This window comes from Pristiophorus japonicus, chromosome 15, assembly GCF_044704955.1.
Source record: "Pristiophorus japonicus isolate sPriJap1 chromosome 15, sPriJap1.hap1, whole genome shotgun sequence".
NCBI classification, from domain to species: Eukaryota; Metazoa; Chordata; class Chondrichthyes; family Pristiophoridae; genus Pristiophorus; species Pristiophorus japonicus.
The window spans coordinates 10,344,710-10,367,544 of NC_091991.1; the positions used below are offsets into that span (position 1 = coordinate 10,344,710).

General features: G+C 47.4%; 1 protein-coding gene across 13 annotated transcripts in view; it reads right to left on the reverse strand.

Annotated features, from left to right (window-relative positions):
* The window catches only part of mybpc1 (myosin binding protein C1), a 153,998-nt gene that overhangs the window by 45,653 nt on the left and 85,510 nt on the right, over nucleotides 1-22,835 (reverse strand). For all 13 annotated transcript variants that reach the window (XM_070900135.1, XM_070900136.1, XM_070900132.1 and 10 more), the window contains 8 exons: nucleotides 20,595-20,758; nucleotides 14,694-14,826; nucleotides 12,318-12,442; nucleotides 8,985-9,090; nucleotides 7,362-7,522; nucleotides 4,855-5,020; nucleotides 2,599-2,705; nucleotides 1,423-1,556 (listed from right to left, as the gene is read on the reverse strand). In XM_070900135.1, the coding sequence (XP_070756236.1) occupies nucleotides 1,423-1,556; nucleotides 2,599-2,705; nucleotides 4,855-5,020; nucleotides 7,362-7,522; nucleotides 8,985-9,090; nucleotides 12,318-12,442; nucleotides 14,694-14,826; nucleotides 20,595-20,758 (1,096 nt within the window). The remainder of the gene's footprint in view (nucleotides 1-1,422; nucleotides 1,557-2,598; nucleotides 2,706-4,854; nucleotides 5,021-7,361; nucleotides 7,523-8,984; nucleotides 9,091-12,317; nucleotides 12,443-14,693; nucleotides 14,827-20,594; nucleotides 20,759-22,835) is intronic.

A 22,835-nucleotide genomic window follows, 5' to 3' on the forward strand; every position in this document is an offset into this window, starting at 1 on the left:
TTTCCAGAGAGCAGTGGGCCTCTGGAACAGGTTGCCGTCTCGTGCTGTGGACGCTGATTCGCTGAGTTCCTCCAGGCGAGAGCTGGACCTGTTTGTGGTGGGGGCGGAGATGACCAGGTACAAGAGGTAGGCATCCTGTAACGTTAACCAGGATCAGAGTAATGATCTCACTGAGGTGAGTCAGAGAGGTATTTCCCAGATGTTGCCCCACCAAATTGGCCTGTGTTTTGATCTGTTTTTTTGCCTCTCCCAGGAGATCACATGGTTTTTGGGTGGGGTGAGGAGTGTCCTTATTGTGATGCACAACAACAATAACTTGAATTTATATAGCGCTTTAATGTAGTGAAACATCCCAAGGCGCTTCACAGGAATATTATGAGATTAAAAATTTGCCACCGAGCCGCATAAGTAGAAATTAGCGCAGGTGAGGGTAGTTTTTAAGTAGCGTCTTGAAGGAGGAGAGAGAGGTAGAGAGGTGGAGAGGTTTAGGGAGGGAGTTCCAGAGCTTGGGGCCCAGGCAACTGAAGGTACGGCCACCGATGGTTGAGCGATTATAATCAGGGATGCTCAAGACGGCAGAATTAGAGGAGCGCAGACATCTCGGGGGGTTGTGGTGCTGGAGGAGATTACAGAGATAGGGAGGGATGAGGCCATGGAGGGATTTGAAAACAAGGATGAGAATTTTGAAATTGAGGTGTCGCTTAACCGGAAGCCAATATAGGTCAGCGAGCCCAGGGGGTGATGGGTGAGCGGGACTTGGTGCGAGTTAGGACACGCGCTGCTGAGTTTTGGATCACCTCTAGTTTACGTAGGGTAGAATGTGGGAGGCCAGCCACATTGTGGGACAGGCTGGATAGACTGGAGGGTCTTTTTAGTTCATCACGTTCTGTATCTATTCTACAAGATGCACTGCAGCAACTCGCCAAGGCTTCTTCGACAACACCTCCCAAACCCGCGACCTCTACCACCTAGAAGGACAAGGGCAGCAGGCGCATGGGAACACCACCACCTCCATGTTCCCCTCCAAGTCGCCCACCATCCTGACTTGGAAATATATCGGCCATTCCTTCATCATCGCTGCGTCACAATCCTGGAACTCCCTCCCTAACAGCACTGTGGGAGCACCTTCACCACACGGACTGCAGCGGTTTAAGAAGGCGGCTCACCACCACCTTCTCAAGGGGCAATTAGGGATGGGCAATAAATGCCGGCCTTTGCAACGGAGCCCAGATCCCAAGAATGAATAAATCATTTTTATTATATAAAGCGTTGAACATTTATTTAAAAGAAATCCCACAAATAGCTCCCGAGGGTTGACGTTTCAGACACGTTGGGTCCAATCTCGCACACCTACACCAAGAAAGAGCACTTTTAAAATCGTTGGTTGCTGGGATTATCTGGGAAGGTAAGGAAGTGATTTACCTTTTCACCTTTCATCCACACAATTTTTGGCATTGGTTCCCCTGTGACAGGGATGTCAAGTCGCATTTTGCTTCCAGCCACAACCACTATTTCTGGCGTCTTGGCAAGATGGTCCAGGTGGAGTTTGGGGGCATCTAGTGGAGTCAAATTTAAAAAGACAAAATTAGACACAGAAACCCCGACACCAGGAATCATTGGCCTGGAAATGTGAGCTGGGATAACCTTTGCACTGCTTTCTCATTTACTTGCATAATGCCCAGAGTAGATGGAGCCGACACTCTCTGGAGTTTAAAAGAATCAGAAGTGATCTCGTTGAAACACAAGATCCTGAGGGGGATTGACAGGGTAGCTGCTAAGAGGTTGTTTCCCCCGGGCTGGAGAGTCCAGAACCAGGGTTCACAGTCTCAGGATAAGGGGTCGGCCATTTAGGACTGAGATGAGGAGTAATTTCTTCACCCGGAGAAAGAAAGCCTTGGATTTATACAAAGCCTTTCATGACCACCGGGCGACTCAAAGCGCTTACAGCCAATGAAGTACTTTTTGAAGTGTAATAGCTGTTGTAATGTAGGAAATGCAGCAGCCAATTTACTCACAGCAAGGTTCCACACACAGCAATGTGATAATGACAAGATAATCTGTTTTTTTGATATGTTGGTTGAGGGATAAATATTGGCCCCAGGACACCGGGGATAACTCCCCTGCTCTTCTTCAAAATAGTGGTATGGGATCTTTTACATCCACTTGAGAGAGCAGACGAGGCCTCTGTTTAACACCTCATCCGAAAGACAGCACCTCCAACTGTGCAGTACTCCCTCAGTGCTGCCACTCTGACAGTGCGGTACTCCCTCAGTACTGATCCTCCAACAGTTCGGCACTCCCTCAATACTGACCCTCCGACAGTGTGGGGCTCCCTCAGTACTGCCCCTCTGACAGTGCAGCACTCCCTCAGCACTGCACTGGAGTGACAGCACTCCCTTAGCACTACAGTGACAGCCTGGATTTTTTTGTGCTCAAGTCTCTGGAGTGGGACTTGAACCCACAACCTTTGGACTCCAAGGCGAGAGTGCTACCCACTGAGCTACGGCTGACACAGACCAGATGAGGCCAACGGCTGCCTTCTGTGTTGTCAACCTCCATGGTTGTTCAGGTGTATGTCGTTTCCATGGTTTCACTTACCAATCATGCGGAGTCGAGCTCCCAGGTGCATGCTGTAGCCATCCGGGACAAAAGTGTAGTCCCCATCATCGTCCATCGCCATCTTTTCCACCACCAACTTGTGCACTCTTCACACAAAACACAATGCATTAGGTTTTCGCCAAGTTCCCGCGCAAGCTAAGCAATGACAAAACTGTACAAACATCAGCCGTTCCCGTCTGTTATTACAGAAGTGTTAAGCTTTTACAGAATTTTGGTTAGACCACACTTGGAGCACTGTACACGGGTCTGGTCTCCATGTTACAAAAAGGATATAGAGGCAACTGGAGAAGGTGCAAAAAAAGATTTACGAGGGTGACACCAGAACTGAGAGGTTATCACTATCAGGGAAGATTGAACAATCTGGGGCTCTTTTTAGAGAGAAGAGAAGGCTGAGCGGTGAACTGATCAAGGTCTTTAAAGGAGGTTGGATAGGGTAGACACAGAGAAGATGTTTCCAATTGTGGGCAAAACCAGAAACTAGGGGCCATCAATATAAGATCGTCATTAATAAATCCAATGGGGAATTCAGGAGAAACTTCATCACCCAGAGAGTGGGGAGAATGTGGAACTCACTACCACAGGGAGTGGTTGATGCGAATAGTATCGATGCATTTAAGAGGAAACTGGCTAAACACATGAGGGAGAAAGGAATAGAAGGATATGTTGATGGGGTGAGATGAAGAGGGGTGGGAGGAGGCTGGTGTGGAGCATAAACACCGGCACGGACCGGTTGGGCCAAATGGCCTGTTTCTGTGCCGTAAATACTATGTAATTCTATCTTTAGTTATATGATTTCACACACAAATTACTTTAAAATTATAATTATAAAATTATAAAATTATAGTCTTATGTGAGGAAAATGCAGGAACAGATGAGTTAGAATTGCTTTGGTCACTATTGGGTGGATTTGCCTGACATTTGCCCCAAGGAATTAAGAATATAATAACTCTGGGGATGTGGGCGTGGCTGGCATTTATTGCCCATCCCTAGTCACTCAGAGAAGATGATGTGCCTTCTTCCTGAACAGAAGCGGGTTACAAACAACCGAGGGCTGGTTATGAGTCAACCTGGTTGGTGTGGGACTGGAGTCACATGTAGGCCCAGACCGGGTAAGGATGGCAGGCTGCCTGCACTAAGGGACACTGGTGAACCAGTTGGGTTTCCACAACCATCGGACAGCTTCACGCCCACTTTTACTGGTGCCAGCTTTTTATATGCAGACTTTTTTTTTGAACCGAATTCAAATTCTGAAACTGCCGTGGTGGGATTTGAACCCATTACTTGCTGAAATGTGGTGATGGGCTTGAAGCCATAACTTTCGAATTCAACCAAATCGCATTCTACCCATCTAAACTGACGGCTGACAAGAGTTTATTAATGCATCTGCCTGAAAGGGCGGTGGGAGCAGATTCAATAGTCATCATCATAGTATTGAGGGTAACTTGCTTCCACGCCAAAAAGGGATGAGTTCACAGGTGTTTCAATGAAGGACTGAATATTCCAGATCCCGAACAACATGTTGAAGGGTGGGAGATGCCTGTGCGTGGATTTTTTTAACGTGGGGTGGCCGTTGCACACCAGCCACCACACGGGCTTGACAGAGCTAGGTCTTGGTCCAGTGGCAAGGATTAACCAGGACGACTGGAGACCAGCTCTGCTGCACGGACCCAGTACCGCGCACATATCGCAGTGTGGGCTGGCCCCGTGCTCCCCCTGGGCCCCTGGTCCCCTGGTCCCGAACTCACACCTCTCCTGGGACCCGATCACGTCCCTCCACAGTCTCTCGTCTTTCCTGCTGTATCTGCCCACGCTCCAATCACCGACCTGGACCTTGATGACGCCACTCCTGCACTAGCTCGCGCTGTTCCCTGAAGTGGCATGCCTCCGAGCTTTCAAAAGGTGAATTGGATAAATGGTTGAAAAAGGAGAAATTTGCCGGGCTGTGGGGAAAGAGCGAGGGGAGCGTGGGACTAATTTGACAGCTCTTTCAGAGAGCGGGCACGGTCACGGTGGGCCGTATGGCCTCATTCTTTGTTGGGAGCAACATTCCCCGAGGTGCAGGGCACGCGTCAATCCGGAGGTCCCGCACTGGGGGCGATACCACACATGCACAGCCGCACAGCAAATTTAAAAGGGACCGCATACTAAAATAAATCAGAAGGAACATTGGCCGTGAGTTGCTAGGAACTGAGGATGGAGAGCCGATAGGTGGTCACTGGTGACTGGGAAGCTCACTTTTTTCTGTGAGATAACTTTATGTTCTCACTCGGGTAGATCAGTTGACCATTTCTGTACCACTTTCCATTCACGTTGGCTTCTGACAATTCGCACTGAAGCACAGCCTGTGCACCCGCTCTGACTATTTGGTCAGATAGATCCTCCAGTATCTTCAGCGGTTTCACTGAGAAGGAAGGAGAAAAATGGTCAGGTCAGCTCAGCTCGTGTGTCTTGCAGAGCCACGAAACTCCACTCGTTCCCTCAAACTAACCCTTTCCTTTCATTGGAAAGGGGCAAACCACAGCAGCCATTCACGCTCGTCCAAAACGGGACCAAACTTTCCTGGGGCTGATTCTTGCCTCCGACGGCCCCCCCCCCAGTTACAATCGTGGCTGGAGGTTGGTGTGTAGGACTGGAGTCTTGTGTAGGCCCAGATCGGGTACAACCCCATGACCTTTCATCTTGTGCAATAACCTTTTATGTGACATCTTATCGAATGCCTTCTGGAAGTCCAAATACACCACATCCATTGGTTCTCCTTTATCCAGCCTGCTCGTTACATCCTCAAAGTACTCCAGCAAATTTGACAAACATGATTTCCCTTTCATAAAACCATGCTGACTCTGCCTGACTAAATTATGCTTTTCCAAATGTCCTGCTACTGCTTCCTTAATAATGGACTCCAGCATTTTCCCAATGACAGATGTTAGGCTAACTGGTCTATAGTTTCTTGCTTTTTGTCTGTCTCCTTTTTTAAATAGGGGTGTTACAGTTGCAGTTTTCCAATCTGCTGGGACCTCCCCAGAATCCAGGGAATTTTGGTTGATTACAACCAATGCATCCACTATCTCTGCAGCCACTTCTTTTAAGACTTTAGGATGCAAGCCATCGGGTCCAGGGGACTTGTCCGCCTTCAGTCCCATTATTTTACCGAGTACTTCTTCTTTAGTGACAGTGATTGTTTTAAGTTCCTCCCTCCCTATAGTCCCTTGATTATCCATTTTTGGGATGTTTTTAGAGTCTTCTACCATGAAGACAAAATATTTGTTCAAAGCCTCTGCCATTTCCCTGTTCCCCATTATTAATTCCCCAGTCTCGTCCTCTAAGGGACCAACGTTTACTTTAGCCACTCTCTTCCGCTTTATATACCTGTAGAAACTCTTACTATCTGTTTTTATATTTCTTGCTAGTATACTTTCATAATCTATCTTAGCTCTCTTTATTTTTTTTTTAGTCGTTCTTAGCTGGTTTTTAAAAGTTTCCCAATCCCCTGGCCTCCCACCAGTCTTCGCCACATTGTATGCCCTTGTTTTCAATTTGATATCATCCCTTATTTCCTTAGTTAGCCACAGATGGTTATCCCTTCTCTTATAGTCTTTCCTTCTCATTGGGATATATTTCTGTTGAGTTATGAAATATCTCCTTAAATGTCTGCCAATGCTCATCAACCGTCCCACACTTTAATCTATTTTCCCAGTCCACTTTAGCCAACTCTGCCCTCATACCATTGTAGTCTCCTTTATTTAAGCTTAGGACACCTGGTTTCAGATCCAACTTTCTCACCCTCCAACTGAATTTGAAATTCAACCATGCTATAGTCACTCATTCCAAGAGGATCCTTTACTCGGAGATCATTTATTAATCCTGTCTCATTACACAGTACCAGATCTAAGATAGTCTGCTCCCTGGTTGGTTCCGCAAGGTACTGTTCAAAGAAACTATCCCGGATACACTCTATGAACTCTTCCTCAAGGTTACCCTGGCCAACTTGATTTGTCCAATCAATATGAAGATTAAAATTGCACATGATTATTGCCATTCCTTTTTTACAAGCCTCTATTGTTTCTTGATTTATCCTCCACTCATCCCTCTAGTTTCCCTGGAGAAGGTGGTGGTGAGCCGCCTTCTTTGGTTTCATACAACTGAGGGGCTCGCTCGGCCACTTCCCGGGGCAGTTAAGAGTCAACCACGTTGGTGTGGGACTGGAGTCACATATAGGCCCAGACCGGGTAAAGACGGCAGGTTTCCTTCCCTAAAGGGACATTAAGAAAGAAAGACTTGCATTTATATTGCGCCTTTCATGTCCTCAGGATATCCCAAAGCACTTTACAGCCAATTAAATACTTTTTGAAGTGTAGTCACTGTTGTCATGTAGGAAACGCGGCAGCCAATTTGTGCACAGCAAGCTCCCACAAGCAACAATCTGATAATAACCAGATCATCTATTTCAGTGATGTTGATTGAGGGATAAATTTTGGCCCCAGGACACCGGGGAGAACTCCCCTGTTCTTCTTCAAAATCATGCCGTAGGGTCTTTTACGTCCGCCTGAGAGAGCAGATGGAACCTCGGTTTAACGTTTCATCTGAAAGATGGCACATCAGACAGTGCGGCGCTCCCTCAGTACTGCCCCTCCAATTAAATTCAATCTACACTGCCGACCCTTAGAATGACACTGCTCTTTCTAGGTTACATAGCTACGATTATCTCACACTGAAAACCTTTGCATAGAAAGCGTGATACTTACTATCAACTTTCAGCACCCCCGTTGACTGCCCTCCAGTGGTCTTCACGGTGTATGTTCCTGAATCGGCCTTGGTTGCCTCTGGGATGATAAGCCAATGCTTTGTTCCGTCAGTCCTGAAACGGTGCTTGGGTGATGCGCCAAGTTCAATACCATTTTTATACCTGGGGAAGACGACAACCAAAATCTGATTGGGACAACAGCAAACCTGAAACTGAGTATGCTTTTTTAAGACAACCAACACACCATGAACTGAGTTGATTAAATGGCTGTTTCAGATGCTTACAGAATTATACGACCACAGGAGGAGGCCATTCGGCCCATCGTGCCTGTGCCGGCTCTTTGAAAGAACGATCCCATTAATCCCACTCACCCCTCCTCTTTCCCCGTAACCCTGCAAAATCTTTTCCCCGCCCCGTCAAGTATTTCTCCAATTCCCTTTTGAAACTTACGGGTTGAATCCCTTTCAGGCAGCGTGTTCCCCATCACAACAACTCGCTGCGTAAAATAAATTCTCTTCATCTCCCCCTCTGGTTCTTTTGCCAATTACCTTAACTCTGTGTCCTCTGGTTACCGACCCTCCTGCCACTGGAAACAGTTTCTCCTTATTTACTCTATCAAAATCTTTCATGAATCAGAGAAATTTCAGCACAGGCAGAGGCCATGAAGCCCATTGTGTCTATGTTAGCTCTTCAACTGCAGCTAATTCCATTTACCCGCCTTCTCAGTAATCTACAGCCCTTCGAGATGGCCAACAATTCTGACCTCTTGCGCAACCCTGATTTTAATCGCCCCACCATTGGCGGCCTTGCCTTCAGCCACCTGGGCCCCAAGCTCTGGAATTCCCTCCCTAAACCTCTCCGCCTCTCTCTCTCCTCCTTTAAGACGCTCCTTAAAACCCACCTCATCGACCAAGCTTTCGGTCACCTGTTTGAATAGCTCCTTATGTGGCTCGGTGTCAAATTTCGTTTGATAATCGCTCCTGTGAAGTACCCTGGGACGTTTTACTACATTAAAAGTGCTATACACATGTACACTGTTCTGCACTGCAGCACTAATTGATTAGACTAGCATCGCTCATCTCTTTACATAAAATGGCTACCATGAATGTTTTTAAGTGAAATCAGAGGAAGTACCTTCACATTAAAGTGAATTTTGCATAACTTATGAAAAATATTCGTTAAAAATAAAGTCCCAGTGAATTAGAGAGAATAAACCACTTGCAACCAGGGTGATTTATTCAATCATACTAATAACATGTTATCATTGAATCATAGAATCACACAGCACAGAAGGAGGCCATTCGGCCCATCGTGTCTGTACCGGCTCTGTGAAAGAGCGATCCAATTAGTCCCACTCCCCCCGCTCTTTCCCCACAGCCCTGTAAATCTTTTCTTTTCAAGTACTTATCCAATTTGACTATGTCTCCATATCACTCCCATGGTTCATTCAGTGTAACTCATCAAATGTGGCCTCTACCCTCTCTAGATTTAATAAATGCTCAGTTCAGTCCATACAGTACGGTTAGCATTCACTTTAATCACGCTCTCGTAATCCTGTTTCAAGTATTTATAAACTGCCCTTTTCTTGTTGAATGAACAAGGTCCCGAGATCAGGGTGCCATACCATTTAATATTTGCATTTTCTTCCGACACTTCGCATTCCAACTCCACCCGGTCGCCAACCAGCTCGTTCTGGTCCACCAGCTCGCGAGTGATTAAGATGGGAAGCTCTGCAGGAGAAAACCACAATGCAGTAGGATCAAAGCCACGGGGTCATTCAGCAGGCGTTCCCGCGAGGGTCGGTACAGAGGGCGCTAAAGGGTTTGCAGCCGTGAGCGCCGACGTTCGCTCCGCTTGGCAAATTCAGTGTGCCGGTACCGGCGGGGCTGAGGAGTATCGCCCGGGAGCGTCGCGCCGGTGTGCAACACCCCCAGGTATCGACACACCTGCAACATTCGGTTTGGGCTGCACCTGTAGCGCCCCCTAGTGACCTCGCCAGAGAACGCTGGCGGTCTGAGCTGTCCCGGGGCACTAAGGGAAGGAACGACTGGGTAAGGGAAGTGTGAGCGATATTTTGTTTTTGCAATTTAGCATTCTTTGGGGCGAGGTAAGGTATTGGGAATGTTTTTTGTGGTTTTTGTTCTGATTCTTTTTTTTTGTTGCAGGGAGGCCTCTCTTTGGGCGCTACAAGGCCGGCTCTTTAGCAACGGGATATTCAGCTGCTTACCCGGCCTAGCGCCCCGAGAGAAGTGCAGAATGCCTCCCTTAGTGCTCCACCCCACTCTCAAGGGCGCAGCAACCGAATTTGTTGGCTGCCGTCACAAACCATTTCCTGGTGTGAAATTTACCATCCCTCAGAATCCTCAAACCGAAAATCCAGCCCATAGCTTTTAAGTTACCCCCATGAAATCCACCATTGAGAACGGACTCCAGACAGATATCAGTTAGGACCACCATCGCACACCACACCAACGAATGTGCCGTCTCCAGAGAATACAACCCCTACACCAACAAGGACATGCCGATCCATGTCGGCTTGACCAACCTACCACCAACCTGTCTTAAATCTAGAAGGCCATTCTGGACCGTGCCCGAAGTCCTTCAGCGATCTTCCCGTTGGCGAAATGCTTGGAAGAACTGCGACACATGGAATGGATTCCTTATCGAGGACCCCACAGTACACCTGAAGGATCCAGCCTTCCTCGCAAACAGTGGACAACCATCAAAAGCCTCAGAACCGGTCACGGGTCGATGCTGCCACCGTCTCCATAGGTGGAAGATTAAAGCATCCCCATCATGTGACTGTGGGGCTCCTAATCAGACCCTGGAGCACATCACTGAGCACTGCCCTCAGAGAGAATTTGCAAGCAGCCGAAAAGATATCCACGCTGTTACACCGGAAGTTTTGGCCTGGATATCCAACTTGGAGATTGACGTTTGATTCGCCTTGCTACTGCCATACGGAAGAAGAGTTAGGACCTGGTTCCTACTGGACTGAGTTTTCAGTGAGATACTCCGGCTATTACAAGTGCTCTTCCAAAAATACCAAGTAATCAGAGGACCCTGAATGAATACTCTTGACTAAGGCCAGAGCACATGGACAAGTAGCAGGATGGATCGCAAGCGGGCCACAGAACAGGAAACAGGGCGTGGGGGTTAAAGGGAGTTACTCAGGCGGGCAACGGGTGGGGCGTCTCGTATTTGACCCCACATCCACTCCATCACCAAGTTCCACTGGGATCAGTACTGGGAACAGTTTTGTTCGCTATTTACATAAACGCTATGGAGTTGGAAATCGAAGGTGCAATTTCAAAATTTGCAGATGAAACCAAATTTGGGGGCTGTAGCTAATACAGAGGAGTACTGTGACAAAATACAGGGAAATATCGATAAACTTGCAGAATGGGCGTGTAAATGATGATTTAATTTCAATATTGGTAAGTACGAAGTGGTGCATTTTGGTAGGAGGATTAAGGAATGGTCCAGCTGGGTTAGCGGAGCAAAGGGATGTGAGGGTACAGATACACAAATGGTTCAAAGCAGCGACACACGTTAGCAAAACCATTAAACAAGCAGACAGCACACTAGGGTTCATTGATTGAGGAATGGAATTGAAGAGCAGAGAGTTTATGTTAAACTTCTACAGAACCTTGGTTAGACCATACTCGGAGTATTGTGAATGGTTCTGGCCCCCATATTACAAAAAGGATTTAGAGGCACTGGAGAAGGTGCAAGAAAGATTTACAAGAAGGATACCAGAACTGAGAGGTTATAACTATCACACGAAAGACGGAACAGACTGGGGCTCTTTTCTATAGAAAAGAGATGACTGAGAATTAATGTGATAGAGGTCTTTAAGATTATGAAGGGGTTCGATAGTTTAGACGTAGAGAAGATGTTTCCACTTGTGGGGAGAAAAGAAAGAAAAACTTCAATTTCTATAACGCTTTCCATAAGCGTTTTACAGCCAATGAAGTACTTTTGGAGTGTAGTCACTGCTGTCATGTAGGAAACGCGGCAGCCAATTTGCCCACAGCAAGGTCCCACAAAAGCAATGTGATAATCACCAGATAATCTGCTTTAGTGATGCTGGTTGAGGGATAAATATTGCCCCAGGTCACCGGGGATAACTCCCCTGCTCTTCTTCGAAATAGTGCCATGGGATCTATTATGTCCACCTGAGAGGGCAGACGGGGCCTCGGTTTAACATCTCATCTGAAAGACGGCACCTCTGACAGCGCAGTGCTCCCTCAGTACTGCCCCTTCGACAAAGCAGCGCTCCCTCAGTACTGCCCCTCCAACAGCGCGACGTTCCCTCAGTACTGCCCCTCCGACAGCGCAGTGCTCCCTTAGTACTACCCCTCCGACATTGCAGCAATCCCTCAGTACTGCCCCTCCGACAGTGCAGTGTTCCCTCAGTACTGCCCCTCCGACAGCACAGTGCTCCCTCAGCATTGCCCCTCCGACAGCGCAGTGCTCCCTCAGCATTGCCCCTCCGACAGCGCAGCACTCCCTCAGCACAGCACTGGAGTGTCAGTGTAGATTTATATGCTCAAGTCTCTGGAGTGGGACTTGAACCCACATCCTTCTGACTTAGCGGTGAGAGAGAGTGGGGCCATAAATGCAAGATAATCACTAATAAATCCAATAGGGAATTCAGGACAGAATGTGGAACTCGCTACCACAGGGAGTGGTTAAGGTGAATAGTATCGATGTATTTAAGGAGAAGCTGGATAACCACATGAGGAAGAAAGGAATAGAGGGATATGTTGATGGGGTGAGATGAAGAGGGGTGGGAGGAGGCTGGTGTGGAGCATAAACACCGGCACGGAGCCGATGGGCCGAATGGCCTGTTTCTGTGCTGTACATACTGTGTAACTAAAGGACAGGAAGGCGGCAATAAAACGTGCAAAGAATGAAGAGGATGGGTACAGGGGGGATTTTGTGATTTATTTACCTTTAACAAACAATTCTGTGGTGCATGTCTCGTCCCCGGCCTTTACCTGGTACGCGGCATCATCTGCCATGGAGCAGCTTTTTATCGTCAACATTCGCAATGTCCCCTTGTGTTCAAAGATATATCTGTTAAAAATTGCAAAGAAAGAATTCATTAAATACTAGCTCAACTGGTCAGTTGGGTGTGAGTTTATTTGGAGTACCCCCACCTGACCTTCCAAATCCATCTCCTTCCTCAGGATCTCGCTCGCGCTGATACCAAAAGTGCTCAACCCTTTGTGTCTTGTTTGACCCTCGAACCCCGTATCCTGTCCATCACCAGGATTGTCTCTCTGGAGTTTAGAAGAATGAGAGGTGCTCTCATTGAAATGCATAAGATTCTGAGGGGGATTTACTGGGTAGATGCCGGGAGGCTGTTTCTCCCTGGCTGGAGAGTCTAGAACCAGGGGGTCACAATCTCAGGATAAGGGGTCGACCATTTAAGACCGAAATGAGGAGGAATTTCTTCACTCGGGGAGGTGTGAATCTTTGGAATTCTCTGCCCCAGAGAGCTGTGGATGCTGAATCACTGAGTATATTCAAGGCTGAGATCGATAGATTTTTGGACTCTAGGGGATTCAAGGGATATGGGGATCGGACAGGAAAGTGGAGTTGAGGTCGAAGATCAGCCATGATCTTAATGAATGGTGCAGCAGGCTCGAGGGACAGAATGGCCGACTCCTGCTCCTAACTCTTATGTTCTTATGGTCCTTTTCCATCTCATCAATATGGCCCTCCTCTGCTGTTACCCATCCTCCGTCAGTAATGGAACCGCCTCAATCACTTTGCTCTTCGTTTATTCTCGGGATGTGGGGTAAACGGTGGCAAGGCCGGCGTTCATTGCCCCAGCCCAGTTGCCCTGAGAAGGTGGTGGGTCACCTTCTTGAACTGCTGTAGTGGCAGTTTGATGCAACGGGGTTGTTGAGCGAGCCCACTCTGTCAACGGGTGCAGTCCATGTGGTGACCATGTTCGTTCGGGAATCCCCCTGACTGGAGTGTCTAGAAACCAGGGTCACAGGCTCAGGATAAGAGGTCGGCCATTTCGGACAGAAATGAGGAGATCTTCATTTCTTCACTCAGTGGGTGGTGAATCTTTGGAATTCTCTGCCCCAGAGGGCTGTGGAGACTCAGTCGTTGAGTATATTCAAGGCTGAGATCAGTAAATTTTTTGATATTAAGGGAATCAAAGGATATCGGGCTCAGGTGGGAAAGTGGAGTTGAGGTAGAAGATCAGCCATGATCTTATTGAATGGCGGAGCAGGCTCGTGGGGCCAAATGGCCGACTCCTGCTCCTATTTCTTATGTTGTGATATTGACCCAGTGATGATACAAGAATGGTCCAAGTCAGTACGGTGTGTAACATGAATTGGGAACTTGGAGGTGATGGTGTTCCCATGACATTGCTGTTCGAGTCTATTTGATTGTTGAGGCTGTGGGGGAAGAAGGTGCTGTGCAAATAAACATCATGATGCGATTTCTTTCAACCCTTAGCAACGTCGCAAGGTCCATCCTACGTAAACTCCAGCTCGCCCCAAAAACTCTGCTGCCTGCATCCTATCCCACAGTACTGAGAGGGTGCTGTACTGTCAGAGGTGCCATCTTTCAAAAACAGAGGCTAAACCGAGGCCCCGTCTGCCTGCTCCCATGGCAAGTGTACTTGTGACCCGCAACGATAACCACTTGTGCTCGCTGACCTACATTGGCTCTCGGTTAAGCAACGCCTCGATTTTAAAATTCTCATCCTTGTTTTCAAATCCCTTCATGGCCTCACCCCACCCTGTTCCTCCTCCAGCTCCACAACCATCCGCGATCTCTGCACTCCTCAAATTCTACCCTCTTGAACATCCCTGATATTAGCTCCACCATTGGCCGTGTCTTCAGCTGCCAAGGCCCAAATCTTTGGAACTCCCTCCCTAAACCTCTCCGCCTCTCCACCTCTTTCTCCTCCTTTAAGACGCTCCTTAAAACCTCCCGCTTTGACCAAGCTTTGGTTCATCTCCCCTAATATCTCCTTATGTGGCTCGGTGTCAAATTTTGTTTGATAACACTCCTGTGAAGCGCCTTGGGACATTTTACTACATTAAAGTCGCTATATAAGCTTAAGCTGTTGTTGTGTGTGGGAGCTTGCTGTGTGCAGATTGGCTGCCGCGTTTCCTACATTACAACAGTGACCACACTTCAAAAGGTACTCCATTAGTTGTAAAGTGCTTTGGGACATCCTGAGGCCATGAAAGGCGCTACATAAATGCAGGATCTTATCTTTCTTTTCATTGTGGCTGAAGGTGAAATGGGCTGGATTAACAACTCGGGAAGTAGAAACCTAAAGACAAATACTTACTTGGGACTGGGTCGGAGTTCTTGCCCGTTGCGATACCATTTCAGTTCAACGGTTGGATCCGCCAAGTCCACAATAAACCTTATCTTCTCACCCTTATCCGCTTGGTAGCCGGGGTCCAGAATCTTGGCAAAAGCTTTGTGCATAATTGAAAGAAAAATGTATAAGAACATAAGAATTAGGAGCAGGAATAGGACACTCGGCCCCTCGAGCCTGCTCCGCCATTCAATGAGATCATGGCTGATCTTCTACCTCAGCTCCACTTCCCTGCACTACCCCCATATCCCTTGATTCCCTTAATTTCCAAAAATCTATCGAACTCTGTCTTAAATATACTCAACGACTGAGCATCCACAGCCCTCCAGGGCAGAGAATTCCAAAGATTCACCACCCTCTGAATGAAGACATTTCTCCTCATCTCAGTCCTAAATGGCTGACCCCTTATTCTGAGACTGTGACCTCTGGTTCGAGACTCCCCAAACAGGGGAAACGTCCTCCCAGCATCTACCCTGTCAAGCTCTGTGAGAATTTTATACGTTTCAATGAGACCACCTCTCATTCTTCTCAACTCTAGATAATTTAGGGCTAGGCTGCTCAATCTCTCCTTATCGGACAATCCCCCCCATCCCGGGAATCAGTTTGGTGAACCTTCGTTGCACTCCATATATATGGCAAGTATATCCTGAAGGCTCTGTGCCTCAATGCGAGGAGTATTCGGAATAAGGTGGACGAATTAACTGCGCAGACAGCAGTTAACGGATATGATGTAATTGGCATCACGGAGACATGGCTCCAGAGTGACCAAGGCTGGGAACTCAACATCCAGGGTTATTCAACATTTAGGAAGGATAGGCAGAGAGGAAAAGGAGACGGGGTGGCGTTGCTGGTTAAAGAGGAAATAAATGCAATAGTAAGGAGGGACATTAGCCTGGATGATGTGGAATCGGTATGGGTGGAGCTACGGAATTCCAAAGGGCAGAAAACACTAGTGGGAGTTGTGTACATACCACCAAACAGTAGTAGTGAGGTTGGGGACAGCATCAAACAAGAAATAAGGGATGCGTGCAATAAAGGTACAGCAGTTATCATGGGCGACTTTAATCTACATATTGATTGGGCTAACCAAACTGGTAGTAATGCGGTGGAGGAGGATTTTCTGGAGTGTATTAGGGATGGTTTTCTCGACCAATATGTCGAGAGCTGGCCATCCTAGACTGGGTGATATGTAATGAGAAAGGACTAATTAGCAATCTTGTTGTGTGAGGCCCCTTGGGGAAGAGTGACCATAATATGGTAGAATTCTTTATTAAGATGGAGAGTGACACAGTTAATTCGGAAACTAGGGTCCTGACCTTAAGGAAAGGTAACTTCGACGGTACGAGGCGTGAATTGGCTAGAATAGACTGGCAAAGGATACTTAAAGGGTTGACGGAGGATAAGCAATGGCAAACATATACGATCACATGGATGAACTTCAGCAATTGTACATCCCTGTCTGGAGTAAAAATAAAACGGAGAAGGTGGCTCAACCGTGGCTAACAAGAAAAATTAAGGATAGTGTTAAAACCAAGGAAGAGGCATATAAATTGGCTAGAAAAAGTAACAAACCTGAGAACTGGGAGAAATTTAGAATTCAACAGAGGAGGACTAAGGGTTTAATTAAGAGGGGGAAAATAGAGTACGAGAGGAAGCTTGCAGGGAACATAAAAACTGACTGCAAAAGCTTCTATAGATATGTGAAGAATAAAAGATTAGTGAAGACAAATGTAGGTCCCTTGCAGTCGGATTCAGGTGAATTTATAATGGGGAACAAAGAAATGGCAGACCAATTGAACAAATACTTCGGTTCTGTCTTCACGAAGGAAGACACAAATAACCTTCCGAGTGTACTAGGAGACAGTGGGTCTAGTGAGAAGGAGGAACGGAGGGATATCCTTATTAGGCGGGAAATTGTGTCAAGGAAATTGATGGTATTGAAGGCTGATAAATCCCCGGCCCGGATAGTCTGCATCCCAGAGTACTTAAAGAAGTGGCCCTAGAAATAGTAGATGCATTGGTGATCATTTTCCAACACTCTATCGACTCTGGATCAGTTCCTATGGACTGGAGGGTAGCTAATGTAACACCACTTTTTAAAAAAGGAGGGAGAGAGAAAACGGATAATTATAGACTGGTTAGCCTGACATCAGTAGTGGGGAAAATGTTGGAATCAATCGTTAAGGATGAAATAGCAGCGCATTTGGAAAGCAGTGACAGGATTGGACAAGTCAGTATGGATTTATGAAAGGGAAATCATGCTTGACGAATCTTCTGGAATTTTTTGAGGATGTAACTAGCAGAATGGGCAAGGGAGAACCAGTGGATGTGGTGTATTTGGACTTTCAAAAGGCTTTTGACAAGGTCCCGCACAAGAGATTGGTGTGCAAAGTCAAAGCACATGGTATTGGGGGTAATGTACTGACGTGGATAGAGAACTGGTTGGCAGACAGGAAGCAGAGAATCGGGATAAACGGGTCCTTTTCAGAATGGCAGGCAGTGACTAGTGGAGTGCCGCAGGGCTCAGTGCTGGGACCCCAGCTCTTTACAATATACATCAATGATTTGGATGAAGGAATTGAGTGTAATATCTCCAAGTTTGCAGATAACAGTAAACTGGGTGGCGGTGTGAGCTGTGAGGGGGATGCTAAGAGGCTGCAGGGTGACTTGGACAGGTTAGGTGAGTGGGCAAATGCATGGCAGATGCAGTATAATGTGGATAAATGTGAGGTTATCCATTTTGGGGGCAAAAACACGAAGGTAGAATATTATCTGAATGGCGGCAGATTAGGAAAAGGGGAGGTGCAACGAGACCTGGGTGTCATGGTACATCAGTCATTGAAGGTTGGCATGCAGGTACAACCGGCGGTGAAGAAGGCAAATGCTATGTTGGCCTTCATAGCTAGGGGATTTGAGTATAGGAGCAGGGAGGTCTTATTTCAGTTGTACAGGGACTTAGTGAGGCCTCACCTGGAATATTGTGTTCAGTTTTGGTCTCCTAATCTGAGGAAGGACGTTCTTGCTATTGAGGGAGTGCAGCGAAGGTTCACCAGACTAATTCCAGGGATGGCTGGACTGTCATATGAGGAGAGACTGGATCAACTGGGCCTTTATTCACTGGAGTTTAGAAGGATGAGAGATTCTGACAGGACTGGGCAGGTTAGATGCGGGAAGAATGTTCCCGATGTTGGGGAGGTCCAGAACCAGGGGACATAGTCTTAGAAGAAAGGGTAGGCCATTTAGGACTGAGATGAGGAGAAACTTCTTTACTCAGAGAGTTGTTAACCTGTGGAATTCCCTGCTGCAGAGAGTTGTTGATGTCAATTCATTAGATATATTCAAGAGGGAGTTAGATATGGCCCTTACGGCTAAGGGGATCAAGGGGTATGGAGAGAAAGCAGGAAAGGGGTACTGAGGTGAATGATCAGCCATGATTTTATTGAATGGCGGTGCAGGCTCGAAGGGCCGAATGGCCTACTCCTGCACCTATTTTCTATGTTTCTATGCTTCCTTAGGTAAGGAGACCAAAACTGTACACAATACTCCAGCTGTGGTCTCAGCAGGGCCCTATATAATTGCAGTAAGACGTCTTTACTCTAATGCTTAAATCCTCTTGTAATAAAGGCCAAGATACCATTTGCTTTCTTAATTGCTTGCTGTACCTGCATGTTAACTTTCAGTGACTGGTGTACAAGGACACCCAGGTCCCTCTGAACACCAACATTTCCCAATCTCTCACCATTTAAAAAAATACTCTACTTTTCCATTTTTCCTACCAAAGTGGATAACTTCACATTTCTCCGCATTATAGAAAGAAATGTAAAGACAAGCCCAGATTTAAAGTGCCATCTAATTTTTTTTATTACGGGAGAAGGCAATAGAATAATTTTATATGAAAGGGTAGATAAAGCCTTATAAATAAAAGGCAAACCGCATTTTGGCTTTTATAAATAGGGGAATGGAGTCCCAGAGTAAAGGATAACGTTGGTTTGGCCACAGTTGGAGTAGTGGGCACAGTTTTGGGTGCACCATTATAGAAAGGACATTTGTTCAAATCATAAAAATTTACAGCATGGAAGGAGGCCATTTCAGCCCATCGTGTCCGCGCCAGAATAAAGAGCTATCCAGCCTAATTCAACCTTCAAGCTCTTGGTCCATAGCCCTGTAGATTACAGCACTTCAAGTGCACATCCAAGTACTTTTTAAATGTGATGAGGGGTTCTGCCTCTACCACTCTTTCAGGCAGTGAGTTCCAGACCCCCACCACCCTTTGGGTGAAAAAAGTTCTCCTCAAATCTCCTCTAAACCTCCAACCAATTGCTTTAAATCTATGCCCCCTGATTGTTGACCCCTCTGCTAAGGGAAAAGGTCCTTCCTCTCCACTCTATCTAGGCCCCTCATAATTTTATACACCTCAATAAGGTCTCCCCTCAGCCTCCTCTGTTCCAAAGAAAACAACCCCAGCCTATCCAGTCTTTCCTCATAGCTAAAATTCTCCAGTCCGGGCAACAGCCTCATAAATCTCCTCTGTACCCTCTCCAGTGCAATCACATCTTTCCTGTAATGTGCTGACCAGAACTGCACGCAGTACTCCAGCTGTGGCCTAACTAGCATAACCGCCCTGCTCTTGTATTCTATGCCTTGGCTAATAAACCTGTTGTTGTTTAGGCAGGCTCCTCATTCGCCTGCAAGACCCTGCAGATTAACCTCGCAGACGGCCAGGTTCCTCCCGGGCAGGTAGGGTTAAAATCGGCAGCTGTTTGCAAGAACGCAATGTATTTGCTTCACCTTACTTCCTGCAAAATCTGCCGCAGGAATGTGTTGGGATGTACGGTCCCAATGACACAACCTTATGGGCAGGATGCTCTCATCTTTGGTGAGGGTGCAGGGGAGATTGGTACCGGGGATGAGGGCCTTCAGTTATGTGGAGAGATTGGAAAAGTTGGGATTGTTCTCCTTGTAGCAGAGAAGCTGAAAGGGGAGATATGTCAGAGGTGCTCAAGACTACGAGGAGTTTTGATAAAGTAAATAAGGAGAAACTACTCCCAGGCACAGGAGGCGCAGTAAGCAGAGGACACAGACTGAAGATAATTGGCAAAAGAACCAGAGGGGGAGATGAGGAGATATTTTACGCAGCGAGTTGTTGTGATCGGGAACGTGCTGCCTGAAAGGGCGGTGGGAGCAGATTCAACGGTAACTTTCAAAAGGGAATTGGATAAATACTTGAAAAGAAGAAAATTGCAGGTCTGCGGGCAAAGGGCAGGGAGTGGGACTAATGGGATCGCTCTTTCAGAGAGCCGTCACAGGCACGATGGGGTGAATGGCCTCCTCCTGTGCCGTATGGTTCTATGATTCAGCCACCTTGGATGCTTTCGTGCTTTGAAAGTGCTTAAAATGGCGCCGGCCATTCTTGGAAACAGCGGCCAATATTCAGGCAGCTGGCAACGACTCGCTGTCCCGATGGACGGAATCGTGGGACGCACGGCAACATAAAGGGCCAACGTCAGATGGACCCAGGCATCGACCTCCCCTTGGAGACAGTGGGCAGCGAGCGCCCGGCCCAATCTGCAAGGGACACGGATGCTGGACGATGGACGCTGTGCCCGCGGAAGGTGAGGGACGACCCGAAGTGCGACTGTGGCCCTGAGTCCCAGAGCCTGGAACACGTCACATCCACCTGCCCACTGAGATCTGTGGCTGGAGGCACCTCACTGCCCCACTCGGCCTCTCAGGAGGCTGCCGAATAGAGAGCCAAACTAGACGTCCCTTCACAAGCTCGTCCCACCATACGCAACAACAAATGATTCAGGAGATGCAAAAATGGATCAGTGAGTCGTGTCCTTTTAACTGATCTTTGAAGGTACTTGCCGGCACTTTTCTTCTCTACTCTCTTTATTCTCTTCAAGCGTTTCAGCAAACCCCGGAGGTCAGTGATGCCGTATTCAAAAGCTATTTTTTCATACTCGTGCGGCTGGGCTTTCTTCAGGAGCTCCCAAACATCAACTTCCGGTTCCGTTTCTTCCTTAATTTCTCTGGCAATACAAATAACATTGAGACATGGTTTCAATTCCTTGTTTTCAAATCCCTCCATGGCCCTCGCCCCTCCCTATCTCTGTAATCTCCTCCAGCCCCACAACCCCCCCCCCCCCCCGAGATGCCTGCGCTCCTCCAATTCTGGGCTCTTGAGCACCCTGATTATATTCACTCCACCGTTGGTGGCCGTGCCTTCAGCTGCCTGGACCCTTGTATTCCTGTGGTACTGGAGCAATAGCTAGTACTTTATTGACTGTAAAGCGCTTTGGGAAATCCTAAGGTTGTGAAAGGCGCTACAGAAATGCAAGTCTTTCATTCTAGATCAAATAGGCTGCTACAGTGTATTTATAGGACAATTCACTGTAAGACAAGGCATATTATTTTGTCCTAATACAAGATGTTGGTTAGGTTTTAGTTAGAATACATTGTCCAGTTGGGTCTACTCACATGATGGGTGATATTGGGGCTTTGGGAAGGATGCAGAGGAGGGTCATTGGACTAATTCCCAGCCTGAAGCAGCTAGGTTACCCAGATAGCCTCAACGAGCTGGGACCCTACTCTTCAGATCAGTGCAGATATTCCATGACACTTTCCTGCCTCAAATTGGCAGGACTATTTAAATGAGGCAGGGTGGTGTCATCATCATCATGGGCGGTTCCTCGAAACGAGGATGACTTGCTTCCACGCCAAAAAAAAAAGAATGAGTACACAGGTGTTTCGAATGAAGAGCCTGAACTACATCCTGAAGGGTGGAAGATGCCTGTGGGTGGATTTTTTTTAATGTGTGGTGACCGTTGCACACCAGCCACCACACGGGCTTGACAGAGCTAGGTCTTGGTCCAGTGGCAAGGGTTACCCAGGACAACTGGAGACCAGCTCTGCTGCACAGACCTAGCGCACACATATCGCAGTGTGGGCTGGCCCGTGCTGCCCCTGGCCCCGAACTCACACCTCTCCTGGGCCCTGATTACATCCCTCCACAGTCTCTCACAGCTCCTGCTGCATCTGCCCACACTCCAATCATCGACCTGGACCTTGCTGACGTGGTGTAGTGACCTGATGTGTCCTGCTTTCTGTCATGAACGCCACATTAATGATGGTAGATGCAATGTAACTGCTTCATGGGTACTTTGCTTAAGAATTCATTGCAACGCATTGCTATTGAGAACTAGTTGGTTTATTAACAAAGGTTTAACAATCACATGACACATTACCAGTTCATCCACCAGGCTCACAACCACCTGTCTCATCGTGGATCCCCCGAACCCAACTGGCTGGGGTTTAATTGAGTCTTGTGAACATCACGTGACTGGCTAAGCTACTCACAATGCAACAGCTCTTTTAAAATAACTTAAAATCAAGTGCCCCCTTTTCATAAGGACACTAGAACCCTCAAATTTACAAATTAACTGAGAACTTTGCTAAATTAAATTAAAATTCTGTTCCCGGGGGTGATGATGGACTCCAGTCTCTTGCGGAAGGCCGCGAGCATACCGGTAGACACCGCGTGTTCCATCCCCTGGCGCGAACGTAACCGCGGAAGAGAGGCAGGCCCCCACGACCCCCTCGACCGCCCGCTGCCTGGACCGGTTGATGGCCACTTTGGCCATGCCCAGGAGCAGTCCTACAAGGAGGCCCTCGGACCTACCCGCTCCCCTCCGCACAGGGTGCCCAAAGATCAGGAGTGTGGGACTGAAGTGCAGTCAGAATTTGAGGAGCAGTCTCTTCAAATAATGGCAACTGCTCTACAACTATTTTGTTGTGAACAATTAAATCAAGTGCTCCCTGATTAAAGGGGTGGGGGGGCAGGGGGAAACACACCAAACACTTTCAAACAAGTGCCCCTTTGTGTTTGTTTATTTTTGTATTTTTTTTGAGGGCACTACAAACACAAATTATACAAGTGCCCCCTGGCTAAAAGGGGAGGGGGGATGGGGGCGGCACTAAAACCGGCACAATAAACAAATGAAACTTTTAGACAAAACATCAAATAAAAATTTGGTTGCCGGGGGTGATGATGCACTCCAGTCCCTCCGGCGCCCACCTCTCGTTGAAGGCCGCGAGCATACCGGTGGA